General features: G+C 42.1%; 1 protein-coding gene across 4 annotated transcripts in view; it reads right to left on the minus strand.

Annotated features, from left to right (window-relative positions):
* Window positions 1-409: 409 nt before the first annotated feature.
* LRP8 (LDL receptor related protein 8) overlaps window positions 410-15,597 on the minus strand; it is a 199,220-nt gene continuing 184,032 nt past the window's right edge. For all 4 annotated transcript variants that reach the window (XM_079980724.1, XM_079980722.1, XM_079980723.1 and 1 more), the window contains 10 exons: window positions 15,039-15,210; window positions 12,636-12,863; window positions 11,726-11,844; window positions 9,555-9,694; window positions 5,959-6,100; window positions 4,625-4,777; window positions 3,896-4,174; window positions 2,266-2,334; window positions 1,916-2,088; window positions 410-923 (listed from right to left, as the gene is read on the minus strand). In XM_079980724.1, the coding sequence (XP_079836850.1) occupies window positions 885-923; window positions 1,916-2,088; window positions 2,266-2,334; window positions 3,896-4,174; window positions 4,625-4,777; window positions 5,959-6,100; window positions 9,555-9,694; window positions 11,726-11,844; window positions 12,636-12,863; window positions 15,039-15,210 (1,514 nt within the window). In that variant the 3' untranslated portion in view covers window positions 410-884. The remainder of the gene's footprint in view (window positions 924-1,915; window positions 2,089-2,265; window positions 2,335-3,895; window positions 4,175-4,624; window positions 4,778-5,958; window positions 6,101-9,554; window positions 9,695-11,725; window positions 11,845-12,635; window positions 12,864-15,038; window positions 15,211-15,597) is intronic.

Consider the following 15,597-nt stretch of genomic DNA (forward strand, 5'->3'; position numbering starts at 1 on the left):
CCTGTGCCTATGAGGATTTCCTGGAGTGCAACAATTGTTCAAAGATGTCTAAGCTATGAGCTGGTTCATCTGCCAGGACAGAATTTGGTTTGTTCATTATGGGGGCACATTTGTTTCTTTGACAGTCATGGACTATCCTACTGTAACAGCTGTAATCCTTACTCAGAGGCTTTAGATTTCAAAGCAAAATCTTCCACAAAACATCCCTTAAGAATTTTATTACCCTATTTCCCATAAAGCTGGGCTAGTCTTTCTAAAATATATTTATATATATATATATTTATATATATATATATACTTATTTATATATGCGTATGTCTATATACCTATCCAGTGTAGATAGGTTTATACACAATCTATGCACAGCGAGCCAAGCATACAAAAAATAAATACTCTCATCCTCTAAGTGTATGTACAGAACAAACCATATATCCAGAATTTGTTAATAAATATCCTAAACGGCTTGTATAGACCTCTTTTTTTCCTTTTCTTTCTTATGTTGATGGATAGCCACAAAGTATGTCCGACATATTTACAAAATTTCTATAAATATAGCTTTTAAAAATGACACATATGCTACCGACCCTTGGGTCTGGCTGGTTCTATACACCGAGTTAGTAGCCCCACAGCAGAGCAGCCTCCTCGCCATTACGGATGGATAGTGCAAGAAGCTTAAAAGGTGTATAAAAGATTATACATACAAAACTCTCACATCCTTTGGATGTTTGCAGTTCATTATTACTTTGTGGTTACCCTTCTGCAACATAAATAAACCGTTAAAGGAGAGAAGGAGATAAAAGAAAGTGGACTCCGTGATCCACAGCAGCCGTGTTCAGTGCATATCTATCAATCCACCGGCTGTGGGGTTGGTGCAGGTGCGGTCCTCATGGTAACCCATCGTCTTCTAGGCTTAATGCTACACGCTGTTGGGAAGGAAAACAGAAAGGTGTCAGTGCCTCTAGAATACAGAATACTGGTGTCATGGACTAGCTGGATGCAGAGAAATGGTGGGAGGCACCAGCTGGGAAACCCCCCCAAAGGAAGCCCCAGGGAAAGGCTCAGAGTGAGGGCCTCGGTGGTGGGACGACGGCAACGAGTGTTCAGAGACAGAAGAGGGAGAAGAGAAGGAGGAGGTGTCAGAAGCTGAAGAGGGAACAGGGTTTGCTGAGCAGGAAGAGGCTGTGGCAGAGAGCAGACCAGACTTGGAGGCTGAAGCAGAGGCCAGTCAGGGATGATGGGTACTGTAGTATTACATCTGGAGGGCCACAGGTTCCCCATCCCTGAGTTAGTGGAATGTTTTAATATTCGGAATCAAATTCTGACATCCTCATTTATGTGCAGTGGTTTCAGTGTGGCTGCTCACAAGGTAGAGGACAAGAGTACTGTAAAAATATGCACTAACGTTTTAAGAGTCTGGATGATGGGAAGCACCTGACTCTTAATCTCTACCCATGTTAAATGAAGAAGTGCTGCTCTTGCTCTTTCCTGCTCTTCTGTACCTCAAAAGACATCTATCCTATACATTTTTATTTGAAGGTAATTCCTAGTGTATGCAAGGGAATCCCACTATGCCCAATAACTATGCTTAGAATTGTAGCCTTAAAGGCACATCTGCATGATGCATTTCAGGGACTTGATATAATTTTGCAGCACCCAAATGATTCATATAGTTCATGTCTGTGCCTGAGGCTTTGGCTTTTTCTGCTTATTTGTAGATACAGCTGTTGGAGGTGATGGTCAGTGTTATGACAATATAATGAACATGGCCAATGCAGTCTTTGGTGGCTCACACCAAAATGCATCTCCTTCCTCTGCACTGTGAAGCTAAAATAGTTAATGATTTTGATACACACCCACATACTTTATAAAAGCAGATACCAGGAGACCATTCAGAAAGATAAAATCAGACACTTACTGCTGGATACACATGCCCAATCTGTGCTGTTCTCCCGATATGGATTTCATCTTCCTCTTCCTCTTCTGTAGTTTTCCTGTACACAGGATTATCAAAGTTCATGCTTTTTGTGTTTTTCCGTTTCCAGTTCCTCCAGATGAGATACCCTCCCATGCACAACAAACCAATTACCACTAGGGGGGTAAAAGAGAGAAGGGAATAAGCACATATGGTTGCCACAAGGGAGACTGTAGTTCTCAAATTGGCTCTCCATGGGTGTTTCCATTCTTAATTCTTTATGCCAGTTCAGGTCCACAAAATGGAAGTGAACAGGAAAACTCACTCTTTAAATATAGTAAAAACATGCTTACCAACAGGAACCACAATTCCAATAATGGCAGCCATCACCGTTGATCCGAAACCTTGCCCACTGTTGGCATCTGCAACCAGAGAAGATTCAATCAAACAACAATTCATGGACAGCACCAGAAAATGCACCAGAATATACAGAACCCAGCTTTTCTATAAACAGAATTATGTTGCTGTTAAAGTACAGAGAAATCACTGCTGTAGCCATAATCCTCTATGTAGCGCAGCAAGTTTCAAAACTAGAAAAAGACACACCAAGTTGGGGGGGGGGTGAATTCTGTGGATTAATTTATGGATATAAATTGAGGGTTTTAGAGAATATTTAGGCCCACCTCAGCTAGATTCCACTCCAATGAGGGAGCAGGTGGAGATGCCACCAGACTTTGCAGGTATAGCCAATTTAATAGATCTCACTAGGCATAGGCAGGCTCCTGTAACTGCCACACTGATTCAGTGATTCATTAACCTGTCTGCTTAGAGGCCTTTGTGTCTGCATGGTATGCACTAGTGGAATAAGTGAAAAGGCAGAAAATTGTATAAAAATTTACTTTGCCATGTGTGTTTGGAAATCGTAGGGTAACAGACCGTTGTGTGTTTTCACACAAGAATGGATGCAGATAACTCTTGAAGCCATTCATGCATGTGAACTAGCTTTGAAAATACAATGGGAAAGGCAAATGGGAGCTCCATCTCAGAGCTGAGAAACAAGGAACACTTAATATCTGCCAGGCATTTGCTTCTTTATGTGAATGGAGACTTTGGATTCAGACACACCACCATCTGCTGATGTTTTCCAGGTCCTGCAAGGAAGAGCAATTCCTGTGTGGTGATTTCTTGGGGCTCATCAGCTTGGTTCAAAACTGGCTTTTTTCCATATTGTACATTGGAGTTTCTACTTTCAGTGTGACAGGCTCTCACAAAACTGTGAAGACTGTAAACCACTGGTTCCAAAACCATTTGTTCACACTTAAAATATCACTAAGTGCCAAGTAAGGAACCTCTGGTGCCTCTTATTTTTTTGTAAGAAAAAAGGCCAATTGTTATCTGAAGAGAATCCTGATGGCACACAAGGCTATTAACAAGAGACATTAGCTTGCTAATAAGGAAATAATGTTGCTAATAAGTACTACCACACCCGCCAATGTTTTAATAGGCACATGGCCTCATTGGTTTGGCTTGTAGCCTGAGGTAAAAATGAAGTTGGGAACAAATTTCAGTATTCACTCTGAGTTTTGCTATGGAAACAAATCAGGTATGTATTAACATCTGGAGGACCACAGGTTCTTCACTCCTGAGGCAGATATTCTATTTTAATTAATTAATTAATTAATTAATTAAAAAATTACTCCTATTACCATAGAACAGACTATGGTAACCACAGGAAAACAAAGTTCTTGAAGAAACTCCTGAAGCTAGATTCTTTACTGTGGTGATGAGAGTTTATATTAAACTGAAAGGAATTTTATTAAATAAAGGGGGTTGGGAATAGACAAAAGATTCCCAATTTTACTTCTGCAGGGAGATGTGCAATGCCAACTACTTCAACCAAACTGCACCATTACTAGCCCAAATGTCCAAGTTATGAGCCTTGGAGAATCAGGATGAAAAACGGTTCAAAGCCACTTTGCTTACAGTGTTGGGAGAGGTTGCTGTTTCCTGTTGTTGTTATCTTAGAGTCTGCCAGGCTGGATGTGGTTGTGGGTGAATGTAGGCTTGTAGTGCCCAGGAAGATGCGCGATGTGGTCTCTTGGCCTTCTGTACTATCGTTACTGTTGTTGCCAGTTGTAATGGTGGTGGTAGTAGTAGTCATAACAACCGTAGTGATGGCAGTAAAATTGGACAAGTGAGTTGTAGCAGTAGCAACAGTAGTAGCAGGAGTAGTAGGCACATTAGTTGAGGTAGTTGGAAGCTCTGAAAACATAAGCAATATACAGTCACCTCAACAGCTACACAGAACAGTTTCATTTTCTCCAGAAGTCAGGGAATTATTTCACATAGAAGCTAATTGGAAATCTAGTTAAAGAGAAGGCACCCAAGTACTCCCGGTTTAGAATACTGCATGCAATCCCAGTTCACTGATGAATGAAGTTCAGTGTCTCTAGGGATATAACGGAGCTAGAGAACAGAGAGGAAAAAATGTCAGCTATCAACTCATCCTACATCTGAACGGAAACGACTGAGGGGAAAAGCAAATAGTGTATATAATGCCATGAAAAGTGTAGAATAAAAACAATGAACATAACATGTTTATTCACAGAGTTCTGAAAAGCAGAAATGGTGGAGTGTCTATTAAAAGCAGAAGTGGATTTGCGCTAAACAGTGTGCGGGAAGGTTCACAGAGTGAAGGCTAATGCTTTTTACCTTTATAGCACTTTTTCATGTCGGGACCCAACCACATATTATCAGGACAAACACAGGTATACTTGGGAGAATGTGAAGAGATTTGGGGTGCAGGAAGACATAGGTATTCACAACCTCCATTTGGCAGAGAACTGAGCTCACAAGCATCTGGAGCTATATGTGGGAAGAGAAAATGAAAAAGGTCAATTAAACATTCTTGTCAGTGCTTTTTTTTCTAGAAAAAATGGTGCTGGAACTCACCACGCAAGGGAGGGCTCTCAGATCCTGCCAGAGCACTGCACCTTCTTCCCTAAGCCGGGCCGAAGTTTCCCGGACTTTGGGAAGGAGGTGTGAGGCCTCTAACAAGATCCTGCAGCCCTCCTAATATCAAGGTAGTAGAAGATTATTGTTTCTTTAATCCATAACTAGTTACACTGCTTCTAAAGACCCATGCTCTCTTGGATGAGATGGATTTTCTAGATTCAATTCAATTGAAATTTAGTTCTGGGTTTGGCCTCCATGTCTGTGTTCTGGTAACCTGTAGTGGTGCTTGCTGTCTTTGAATATGGTTTGGAAACTGCAGCTGGTGCAGAACTGAGCAGCCAGATTGTTAATTGGAAGTAGGAAGTTTTATTATACAACACTGATCCTGACCCAAGAGCACTGGCTGCCAATTAATTTCCAGGCTCAATTCAAAGTTCTGGTTTCGACCTATAAAGCCTTATGCAGCTCAGGACCCCAATACCTTAGGGACCAATGTTTTCCCCACAAGATCCAACTCAGACTTTGTGTTCATCATCTGAGGTCTTTCTTCATGTGTCTCCTCCAACACAAGGTCACCAGAGATATGTGTCTAGTGCCATCACTATCAGTCTTTAGGCACCAGGTGAAGATGTTCCTATTCACCTACACATCTTGCTCTTAATTGGTGTTCACCTTTTAGTTGAGAGGGATAGGATGTGCCCCTTTTATGAACACTTTTTGAGGATAAAGATATTTTTAATCTTCAAATGTATTTTAAATTTGGTATTTAAAAAATTGTAATGAAAAAATTGTAATTGTAATAAAGACTATTAGTACTTCAGAACTGAATGATCCTCATACCCCAGTCTTCCTCAAACCTGTTATCCTCCAGATGTTGGATGACAGCTCTCATCATATCTAATCTTTGGCCATGCTGGCAGGGGCTAATGGGAGGTGTATCCCATAACACCTGAAGGGCACCTGGTTGGGGAAGACTATTTTTTCCTGTACTGGTTCAATGACTGGATTTGCTAATTATTCCCATTCAGTGAACCAGAGACAGCTACACAAGCACTCAGGACTGTTTAAGCTTCAAAGACCAATGGCCTTACCTTTAGGTTGCTTTAGCTCATGAAAGACTACAATATCATGAGGGTTATTGAGGTTCTCCGCTAAAATGGAGATGTCCAGACCATTCAGCCTATTGGCACTGAAGATTGCTTCATTCTCTAGATCAGTCCAGAATACCCTATCCTGCAAGAACAGAAATCACAGGAGCCTTTTGAGAGTGCATCAATAACTTTAGCATTTTTAACAACCAACTCATATACAATACTTTCTAAATAAAAAGAAATGAGGTCTTTTCTGAGTATTGTGAGGCAGGGGAGGCACACTTCAGGCTTGCCTGATCTACATTGTGTTTTAGCAGAACCTCAAGATCCAACAGCTGGAGCCAATATGAAAAACATGTAAAGAACATGTTGCCTCTGAACAGCTGCTGAGCACAGAGAGATGTTCTGAGCTCCAGAACTGAGCTCATAGGGCCAGATTTCACTAATCTGGTGTACAAGTGGAAGCCAGCACAAGGACCCCTGCTAGTGCAACAGGGCTTCCCCCCTCCGCCGACATGCCCCTTATGCTTCTCCCCAAATCTGCTCTGGAGGGTTAGCAGAACTCTCAGAACGGCACATGGGGAGGATCAGGTAGATCATTCTGTCTGGCCAGCAGAATTACTTGTGCTAATGGAACGATGGTCTGTGTGCACCATAGAACTGCACCACTGCTCCTTTTAGATAAAAAAAAATCTACTTCTGCTTACACCCTTATTTCATCATCTCAGCAGTATCATTTGGGGAGGGAGTCATTTCATTGCTGCTACCGTTAAACAATTGGGAGTCAAAAATCTTTGCTGACGTACTGCAGATTACTCAGGGATCTCTACCAGTAGATCCTAATCTACCTTACAACCACCCCTGTTGTAAGATACCATACAGCCCATTGAAATGGATGGTGCCCAGTATATTTTAGGCCCATAGACTTAACCATCATGCAATTTAAATGACTGGGTCCTTCACTGCAGAATTAACATAAGCCATTTTAATCAGTGTCCAAATGACATTCGCCTTCCACTACTGGCTAGAGTTTAAAAACGGCACCGTTCACACACCAGTTCCCACCTCCATCCCTCCCTCTTTATGCTGCTATTTGAAGTAGTGCCCTTCCTCTTGCTGCCTAGGGTGGCCACCTTCTTCTTTAAAAGGAAAGAGTTTCTGTCCCATGGAGCAGTGACTTTAGCTTGACATTTGGGCTTTGAAAATTCTACACGGGCCCTTGGAAAATGTTATCGGTTGTGTATGGGTTATGCATATTGGATTAACTTTTTATTATATAGTTGTGGGGGACCTGCCTATATAACCGCAAACAACAGTGACAATACACACATTTATATTTCTGTTTCAATGGAGAAGAGTAACAGGACAAAGAGGGCAACATTTTTCTCCTTTTCACTCTTTCTCTCTAGCCACACCTTCCTTACCCCAATCCAACAAATGAGATTCATTCATGGAGGAAGGCTCTCTTATCGCACGTATTACTTGCTGGATCTGACACAAATTGGAGGTGCATCCAAGTGTGGCTGCTCCTTATTTGCCCTGCCTTTTCCCCACTAGGATGAACATTTGGACCTACATCTCCATTTACCTTCAGATGCGCATCTTATCAATGCAACACAGTGCTGAGAGACACCACTTGCAATTTAAGATGCACATCCAATTTATGCTTATAATTCCTGATGCACAAAATCACAAGCAGATGGAAGTCCACTAAGAGGATAGGCTGGAAGCCTCCAGCCAGGGTTTGTTTTGATTTTTGCACTGTTCCTGGTAATGGTAGGAAATCTATAAACAATACAGCAATACCAAGTGCTGGAAAATTCAGGCTGATTAGCAATCAGTGCCCAGAATTAGACTGTGAAGAAGTGAAAGGTGTGAAGAAGGTAACTTCCCTGCTTTCTTTATGGAAGGAAAATTTTACTTTGAATTTATCCTTCACTTTCAGAGAGAAATCCCCCCTCCCATATTATATTCTGCAAAAAAGCAAAGAAGGTGATGTCTGTATAATCAGGTTATGATGATACTTCCTCTGACATAACCCTAACAGTTATGCAGACGTGCCTGGCCTACTTATCAGCAGTCCAACTTGTGCTCTGAGCTGCATTTCTCTGACTTGTGGTCAGAATGGTTCATGAATAGGATTTCAGGGGATTTATTAGAAAGTGGAGTGATCCCTGGCATCCCAGCAAAAATGGCATCCCAGGCTAATCTTCTTTCTCTGTCCAAACGTGTGGCCTGCCAATTTCTTAAAGGAGAACTCTGTGGCTCGAGATAGACTGTAGAGATACACGATTCAAGAGGAAGCAAAACAACTTTGCCTTGCTATTCGACAGTGAGACACACTTAGTGGCAACTCCTACATGTTGAGGAGATGAGATAACAGAACAGAGAAGATATGAAAGCCTACCATTCAATAAGGAGCTGTATTTCATTGTAGAACGGTGAAGATAGCAGCGAAATGGTAAAATTACATGGTAAAGCTGAATGGGAGAAGTGAAAATGGAAACGTGGGGGAGTTAGGATTTAGGGGTTTAATTTTTCTAACATGACTGGTGATATTGGCATAATACTTTTGTTATCAAATCCCTTGGCTTCTCTGGCTGCCAATACATTTGATAATAATATATTTAGGTTTAATTTAGAGACCTACACATTGTGGCAACGTTTTTGATTTTACCAACCAACCATTTTAATAAATCAATTTTGTTACACAATATTATTTTGATCTGTTGTTAAAAGGTGTGGAGCCCATAGACCAGTGCCTACTGTGCCTATTTGGTAATCCAGCACTGCCCCAAGCCAATTGCTGGGGCGGGAGGCCACACAGAGGAAAGTCCTTCTGCAGGGCTTATGCTAATAGGACTAGTTATGTGAATACTAGTCCTTGCCAGAAACTCTAAATTTTGGAGAAGGAAGCAGTAACCCTGAGCGCTGCACTCAGTGTTAGTTATAGAATTTGAGGAATTTAACACTCTTAAATTCACTTAAATAGATTGTGGCTTCATGTTTATCTTTATGTGAGCTGCCTTGTCAGTGCTTTGTAGGGCAGCATATAAATTCTTAACTAACTAAATCTGGCCCTAATTAAACAGTAATGAATCCACTGTGTGTGTGTGTGTGTGTGTGTGTGTGTGTGTGTGTTGTTTAGCATTTTCCATCCCTACCAGAGTGAGAAAAAGTTTCAGCCACAACTTTTGACCAGTTCTGATGCGAGAAAGGAAAAAAGAAAGATGTGACCTCTTATTACATAACTATTACTGAGCCCAATTCATTTCAAACTGAAAGGGACACTCTTGAACTTCAGTCCTAGTCTCTTCTCATTGTTGCAAATTAATGCTAAGGTCTTCTCCTTTTTTTCTTTGATTCTGATGTTGACTCATTCCTTTCTTTGGTGCTACTCTCACCCACAACACAACACAACACAACACAACACAACACAACACATACACATCCCTGTACTTCTTGAATAGGAAATATGGCTTGTACCTCATCTCATGTTCAACCATTGTTGAGTCATATGCTCATAGTGCCTCTCATTGCTCCCTTGACTTAGATAACTGACTGGCTAGTGTTGGTCTCCCCTCCACATCTCATACCTCAAAGACTGCTAATCCAAACGGATGGCTGAGGTCATCCACAGAAGAGATGAGAACTTTCCTGTTGCTGCCATTGAAATCTACACTTGAAAGCAAGTGCAACTTGGAGTCTACCCAGTAGAGGCGCTGATTTAACAAATCTGAAGAGCAAACACATCAAGGCAGAATTATATCTAGGTACATTTGCCTGTTTGACACTACTGTTACTGCTTCAGAATTTTGGGAAACTGTAAATAAGCTATTTCTGCAAATAACGAATTGAGGACAGAACCTGAAAGTGAGTTCATGTGCTACAGGTGGAATTTCTTAATAATCTCAGTGTATTCGACTACCACACACCATAGGGTGGGGAACCTTTTTCAACGTCTGAGAAATGGACCCAGAACTGGCTCATCCTGCATGCGACATTTCTGACAGGTGTGTGGGGCCACCCACCAGTCAGTCACCTGACATCAGGTGATTGAAAGTTCAAGCTGAAACAGGAACAGGCTTAACTCCAGGCTTAGTGCTGTAGTCCCTCAACACTAAGATCAGAGACAGAAGCCTCTGCTTGCTCTTTCAAATGCACCAGGCAGAGACTAACATCTCTCTGATCTTAGCACTGCGGGATCAGAGCACTAAGATCAGAAATAAATCTCTGCTGCTGCTGACATTTACCATCAGAGAGCAAGCAGAGGCTTATTAGCAATGTGATGCATAGCACTGAGATGGAGATCCCTTATGATATGATGTCCAGTGTGGAGATAGGCTAAGTGAGCATGGTTTGCCCCAAACGGCCTTGTGGGTCACATTTAGAGATCCACAGACCCACTGGTCATCCCCCCCCCCCCGTGATAGAGTGGTGGTGTCTGGACCCAGGTTAATTCTTTGTTCATTTATGCTTCATACAAGGAAGAATCAGGCCTGAATCAGGCCTGAATCAGGCCAAATAACTACAGAAACAATGTTGGAATGAGGCAACCCTTTGCCATACTGTCCTCACTTTCTGGGCTGACTTTTCTCCGTGCTTTTGGATTGTGGGGGAGGATCCAAACAGAGAATCTGAATAAATTCATAGACATATTATCTGAACTCTCATTAACATCAACAGTTGGCATTTTTTAATCATATCTTATTTTTAGTCTACGACATTAGCTACCTATATGGTTCATTTGGCTAAATAGCTTACCAACTTAGTTGCTAATCTTGTTCCACAAACATCTCCTATGCAATTCAGGTAAGGGCCAAACTAGACAATACTTGGCGGGGGGTAGTCTCCTGCCTTTTCTTCTTTTTTTAAAAAAAACTGTACAGCAGCTGTGAGAGGATGCTAATTTCAGCAGAGGAAAGGGGGAATGGCAGCAAAGAACTTTTCCTTCCTGCTATTTGTTTGCTTGAAACCCACCCCCGCTTCCTCAAGTATTCCCCGCCCCCCTTGCATAGGGAGAAAAATGAGAGGAGAGGGTTGTATCAATTCCTCTGTAAGTGGAGAAACAGGTGAGAGGTGATTCTGAGTGGAAAAATAGCAGGAAGGAAGACTAGTTAGCTGCTTCCTCCCACCTACCCTTTTCTGCTCTCAAGTACAGAATTTGATGATGCTTCTCAGTTTTTTGAAAACATGTATTGTCTAATTTGGCCTTATAGAAAGGTTTTGAAGGAGGCTTCGAAGGGAGCAGGAATTGCTGAATCAACAGGAGGAATTCAGGAGGAGCTGTGTCAGCAAACCTTTTGATTAGATTGAATGGACTGTCCATATATATAAGTGAGTGGTGAAAAAACCCACCTGAGACTAATACAATTATTCCCCCTCCCCTTGTTTAGTTAGCTTTAAAAACTACAGATATGAGGAGTCTGTGGGAAGGGCTGTTGCTCAGTGGTAGAGCATTTATTCTGAATGCAAAAGGAAGATCCCTGGTTCAATCTTTGGCATCTCTAGGTGGGCCTCAGAAAGACTATCTGAAACCCAATGCGAAGTCACTGTAGACAACACTGAGTTTGCTTGGCCAATGGTCTGGCTGGGTATGTGACAGCTTCCTATGTTCCTATTTCCAGGAACACTGGTAATTTACAATGATCTGGTTCCATTTATGCACCCTACAGAAAAATCCTAATCATGTCTACTCAGAAGTAAGTCCAATTGAAATTCAACAGGGTTTAGTCCCAGGCAGATGGGTTTAGGATTGTAGCCTTACCTAGTGTGATGCCATTGGGCCATTCAATGTTGTCCATCACAAGCACTTGCCGATCTACGCCGTTCAAGCCAGACTTCTCAATTTTTGCTATGTCACCCCAGTCAGACCAATACATGAATCTATCGGAGAAGGGCAGAGAAAGCAGATGAGAGAAGGCCACGTGCTGTGACAAAGCTCACACAATTACTGAACTGAGCTGTTTTTAAAAATGTGGTGCTAATTTTGAGTTGCTGCAGACTGCTTCTGAAAACTTAAACTATTTCAGATGATTGGGTTCTGTAAGAAGGATTAATTTGGCCGAGAATGGTCCTACATTCATGTAGTAGTTCTCATGAAGTCTAGGTTAACCATGAAGCAGCAAGTCAACCAATGGCTGCCTAACACAAATATCTAGCAATGCAGCTGTGTGATGAGCCTCTGACTATAAAGACTGATTTGGCATAAATGCACTGAGGAAGAAAGCCATTTGCAGCATTCTTCATATCACTTCAGCAGAATTAGGAGATAGAGTTGATGAATTCATAAAACAGAACCAGACTAGAATGGGGCAATCTGGGTTCTAAAAAGAACTATAAAGATGGGAAGAATACAAAAGGACATCTGATCCAATTTCCTGTTCTGAGGAAGGATCCCACACCCTCTATGTTTCTAACACTTCACGAACTCCAATCCCTTGGTTAATCATGAAGAAACGTATGAATCAGTCCTGCTGATACCGTCATTTTAAAATCATTCCGCCTAGCAATCAGACTTCTGTATGCTGTAATGCACTGATTATCTTAGCAAAGCGCCCTAGACAATAAACTCTGATTGCATTGCGTTCTACACCCTGGCAAGCTAGAAGGACCAAGGCAAAGCAGGGAATATGTTCAGCAATATATGACATGAGTGTTCCCTCTTTTACACCTACCCCCGTGTTGGATCCACCACAATGGCTCTGGGCTCACTTAAGTTAGTACTGAAAAGTGTCCTCCTCTTACTCCCATCAGCTGTGGCAACAGAAATGGTCTTGTTTCCCGAATCTGTCCAGTAGATGTTCTTGTGAACCCAATCCATTGCCAGGCCTTCAGGAGAGTTCAAGTGGCTATCAATTAGGACCATTTGCTCAGCTGTGTCGCTGGCTTTGTCTATGTAGGCACTGCGGAGAGGAGACTAAAATTATCACTGTATTTATTCAGGGAGGTGGAGGAAAGGCCACCTTTATGCAGAAGGAAAGGAAAAGAGTTGCAAACAAGGCACGGAACTTCGCCATTAGGATCATGATAGGATAATTCTGCACCCACAATACAGCCCAGTTTGACATTCTACAATGAGAAAAGCCATACTAAAAAAAGGAAAGCTTATTCATCAAATAAACATATTATGCACATTTGCATGTTCCTGGATAGGGGCAGCTCTCAACATGCACAGTTGTTTCTACTGGCCAGCTCTTCCATTCTTGAGATATGGTTTGTTAGAGAAAGACTGTTTAGCAGCAGGACAGAGGCAGATGCTGCTTCTGGTGCCTTCCCCCAAAGCCCAACTTGCAGGGGGAAATAGCACTTTTCTTTTTCCTTCTCAAGAAGAAGGAAAGGTAGTTTTGCTCTGAATTGTGGTTTTTCATAAATTGCCAGCCATGCCTCGCTGTTCTCTTGCAGAAAAAACAAATGGGGATGGAGGGGAGAGACACATTCACACCTTCTATATTCCCTACACCCCATGCAGAAAAGAAGTGGTCATTTATTTCTGACCTCCCCCAAAATTTTTTCAGGAGGCAGAAAGGCACAGCTAGGTTGTTGTTTTTTTATTTTTGTGGAAACAAAACTCTCTCGTCTTTCCTCCACAGAGAGCAAGGACGAAAGGAGAGGTGGCTTTCACCCTGTTGTACTTTCCTGGAGCTTATGTCTATAACAGGCACACCTAGATCTGGCATGCCTGGTCCACCATCCTGTTCTCACAGTAGCCAACCAGAGCCCTGTGGGAAACCTGAAAAGAGGATCTGAGCAAAACAGCGCTCTCCCCTCCCGCAGTTTTCAGCAACAGGCATTCAGAAGCATTACCATCGTTGACCATGGAGACAGAGCATAGTTATCATGGCTAATAGCCATCAATAACTTATCCTCCATGAATTCATCTTATCCTCGTTTAAAGTCATCCAATTGGTGGCCATCCCAATTGGTGGGTGAAGAAGTACTTTCTTTTACCTGTCCCGAATCTTCCAACATTCCTCTTCATTGGATTTCTATGAATTCTAGTGTTATAAGACAGGGAGAATAACCATTCTCTACCCATTTTCTCCAGTGCCTTGCTGCTTCTGCCCTCTGCAGAATTCCAATGGGAAGGGGAAGCCAGACCCTTCTTTTCTCCATGGAGAGTGGGGGGAAGAGGGGTGCTTTAGAAGAGGAAGCAGCAATTACAATATATAGCAATAACAATATATGGTTTCTGCAAAAGCAGAACTTAGGGCATGAAAATCACCTCTCTTCCTCTATCCCTATGCAGAAAAATAGAAGTGTAGCTTATTTGTTGAAAGCAACAAAAGTCAGCTGCCCATGCCATGGGCTTCAAATGGGCACCGATGGAAAAACAACAGCAATAACCATAACCAAGTATAGCTATAAAGCTCAGGGCAAAACGGTTACAGTTGCTGGTAACGAGGAGAATAAACCATTGGCAATAAAAGAAGCTCAGATCTTAAGCCTGAAAGATATTTGCTGCCAGTAGGGTATAGGAGAAGTGCAATGTTAAATAATTATCCAGGTTTTAAAGGGCAGATCCTAGCTTTGTCCTTTACTATACATTTTGCAAGGTTCACAGTTTATAGAGCAAGTCTCCCTTCCCCCACATTTCTGCTGGCTCTTTCTTTTTTGTAGGCTCCATCACTCTCTTTGAATCCTCAGCCAGCTATTTCAGTATTATTAACTGAAATATTATCTTAGAAAAGCTTCCTCTTCTCCCGGAGTTGGCTTGCTGATCTTTGAAATCACCTTTCCTAGTCTGCAGGTCACAGTGAACCTGCCTCTGATTATTAGCTGGAAACAAGCATGAGGAACTACAGATGGTGCAGCAGGGGGCAATAGTAATTCAGATCTGAGTGCCTAAGAGAGGCGGTCAGTTTTGTTGCATCAAGCAAATGCTGTTTCACTGTGTAATTAGACACAGTCTCAGCACATGCATCTGGGCGTTGCACCCCAAAGGCACACAGATGCACACTTTCAACAGGCACATTTCTGATGCCACATTGAAGAGGGGAAAAAATCTGAGTTCTGAAAGAGCTTGCAATTAAGTTGACATAAGATGTGGCTGTTTGGGTAGCCAAATGAGAGCCCCGCACCTGTATATTTTCCTGTAGAATAAATCACACCAGTATATCCTGTTTGTTGCCACCTCCACATCCAAAGCAACCACGTTCTTCAGCATGGGGATGATGCGAGAGTAGTCCCTTTTCACCAAGTCTATCTTGCGTACTTCATGGCGATTTGTGAAAACCAAATACGGGCTCTTCCCTGCATGGAACAGAACTCCGGAAGTTACTTTATTTTTATCGTTTTAAGCAGCTTGCAAAATAGCATTGCTCTCTGGTGCAGAGTTAGATCTCACTTCTGTTGCTTTGTCATAAGAGCATGTCTGAGCTGGAAGGAAAATAGAAGCTTTGGGAGTATCTGAAACTGGCTAGAACAACAGGAAGGATCAGTAGTGGCTGCTGTTCTTACCAGCACTAGCAAGTCACATTTGCTGCAGCTAAGTGGCAACTCACACATTATTTCTCTCAACTTGGCAGATGGAAGAGTTACTCACACACCTGAACACTGGGGGAAGGATTGGGAACACTGCATTAAGAGTAACACAGGAATCTCCCCTGCAGTGAAATCTGTCTATTAAAAAATAAAATC

The sequence above is a fragment of the Podarcis cretensis genome (genome assembly GCF_951804945.1).
Source record: "Podarcis cretensis genome assembly, chromosome: 6".
In the NCBI taxonomy this organism is placed as follows: domain Eukaryota; kingdom Metazoa; phylum Chordata; class Lepidosauria; order Squamata; family Lacertidae; genus Podarcis; species Podarcis cretensis.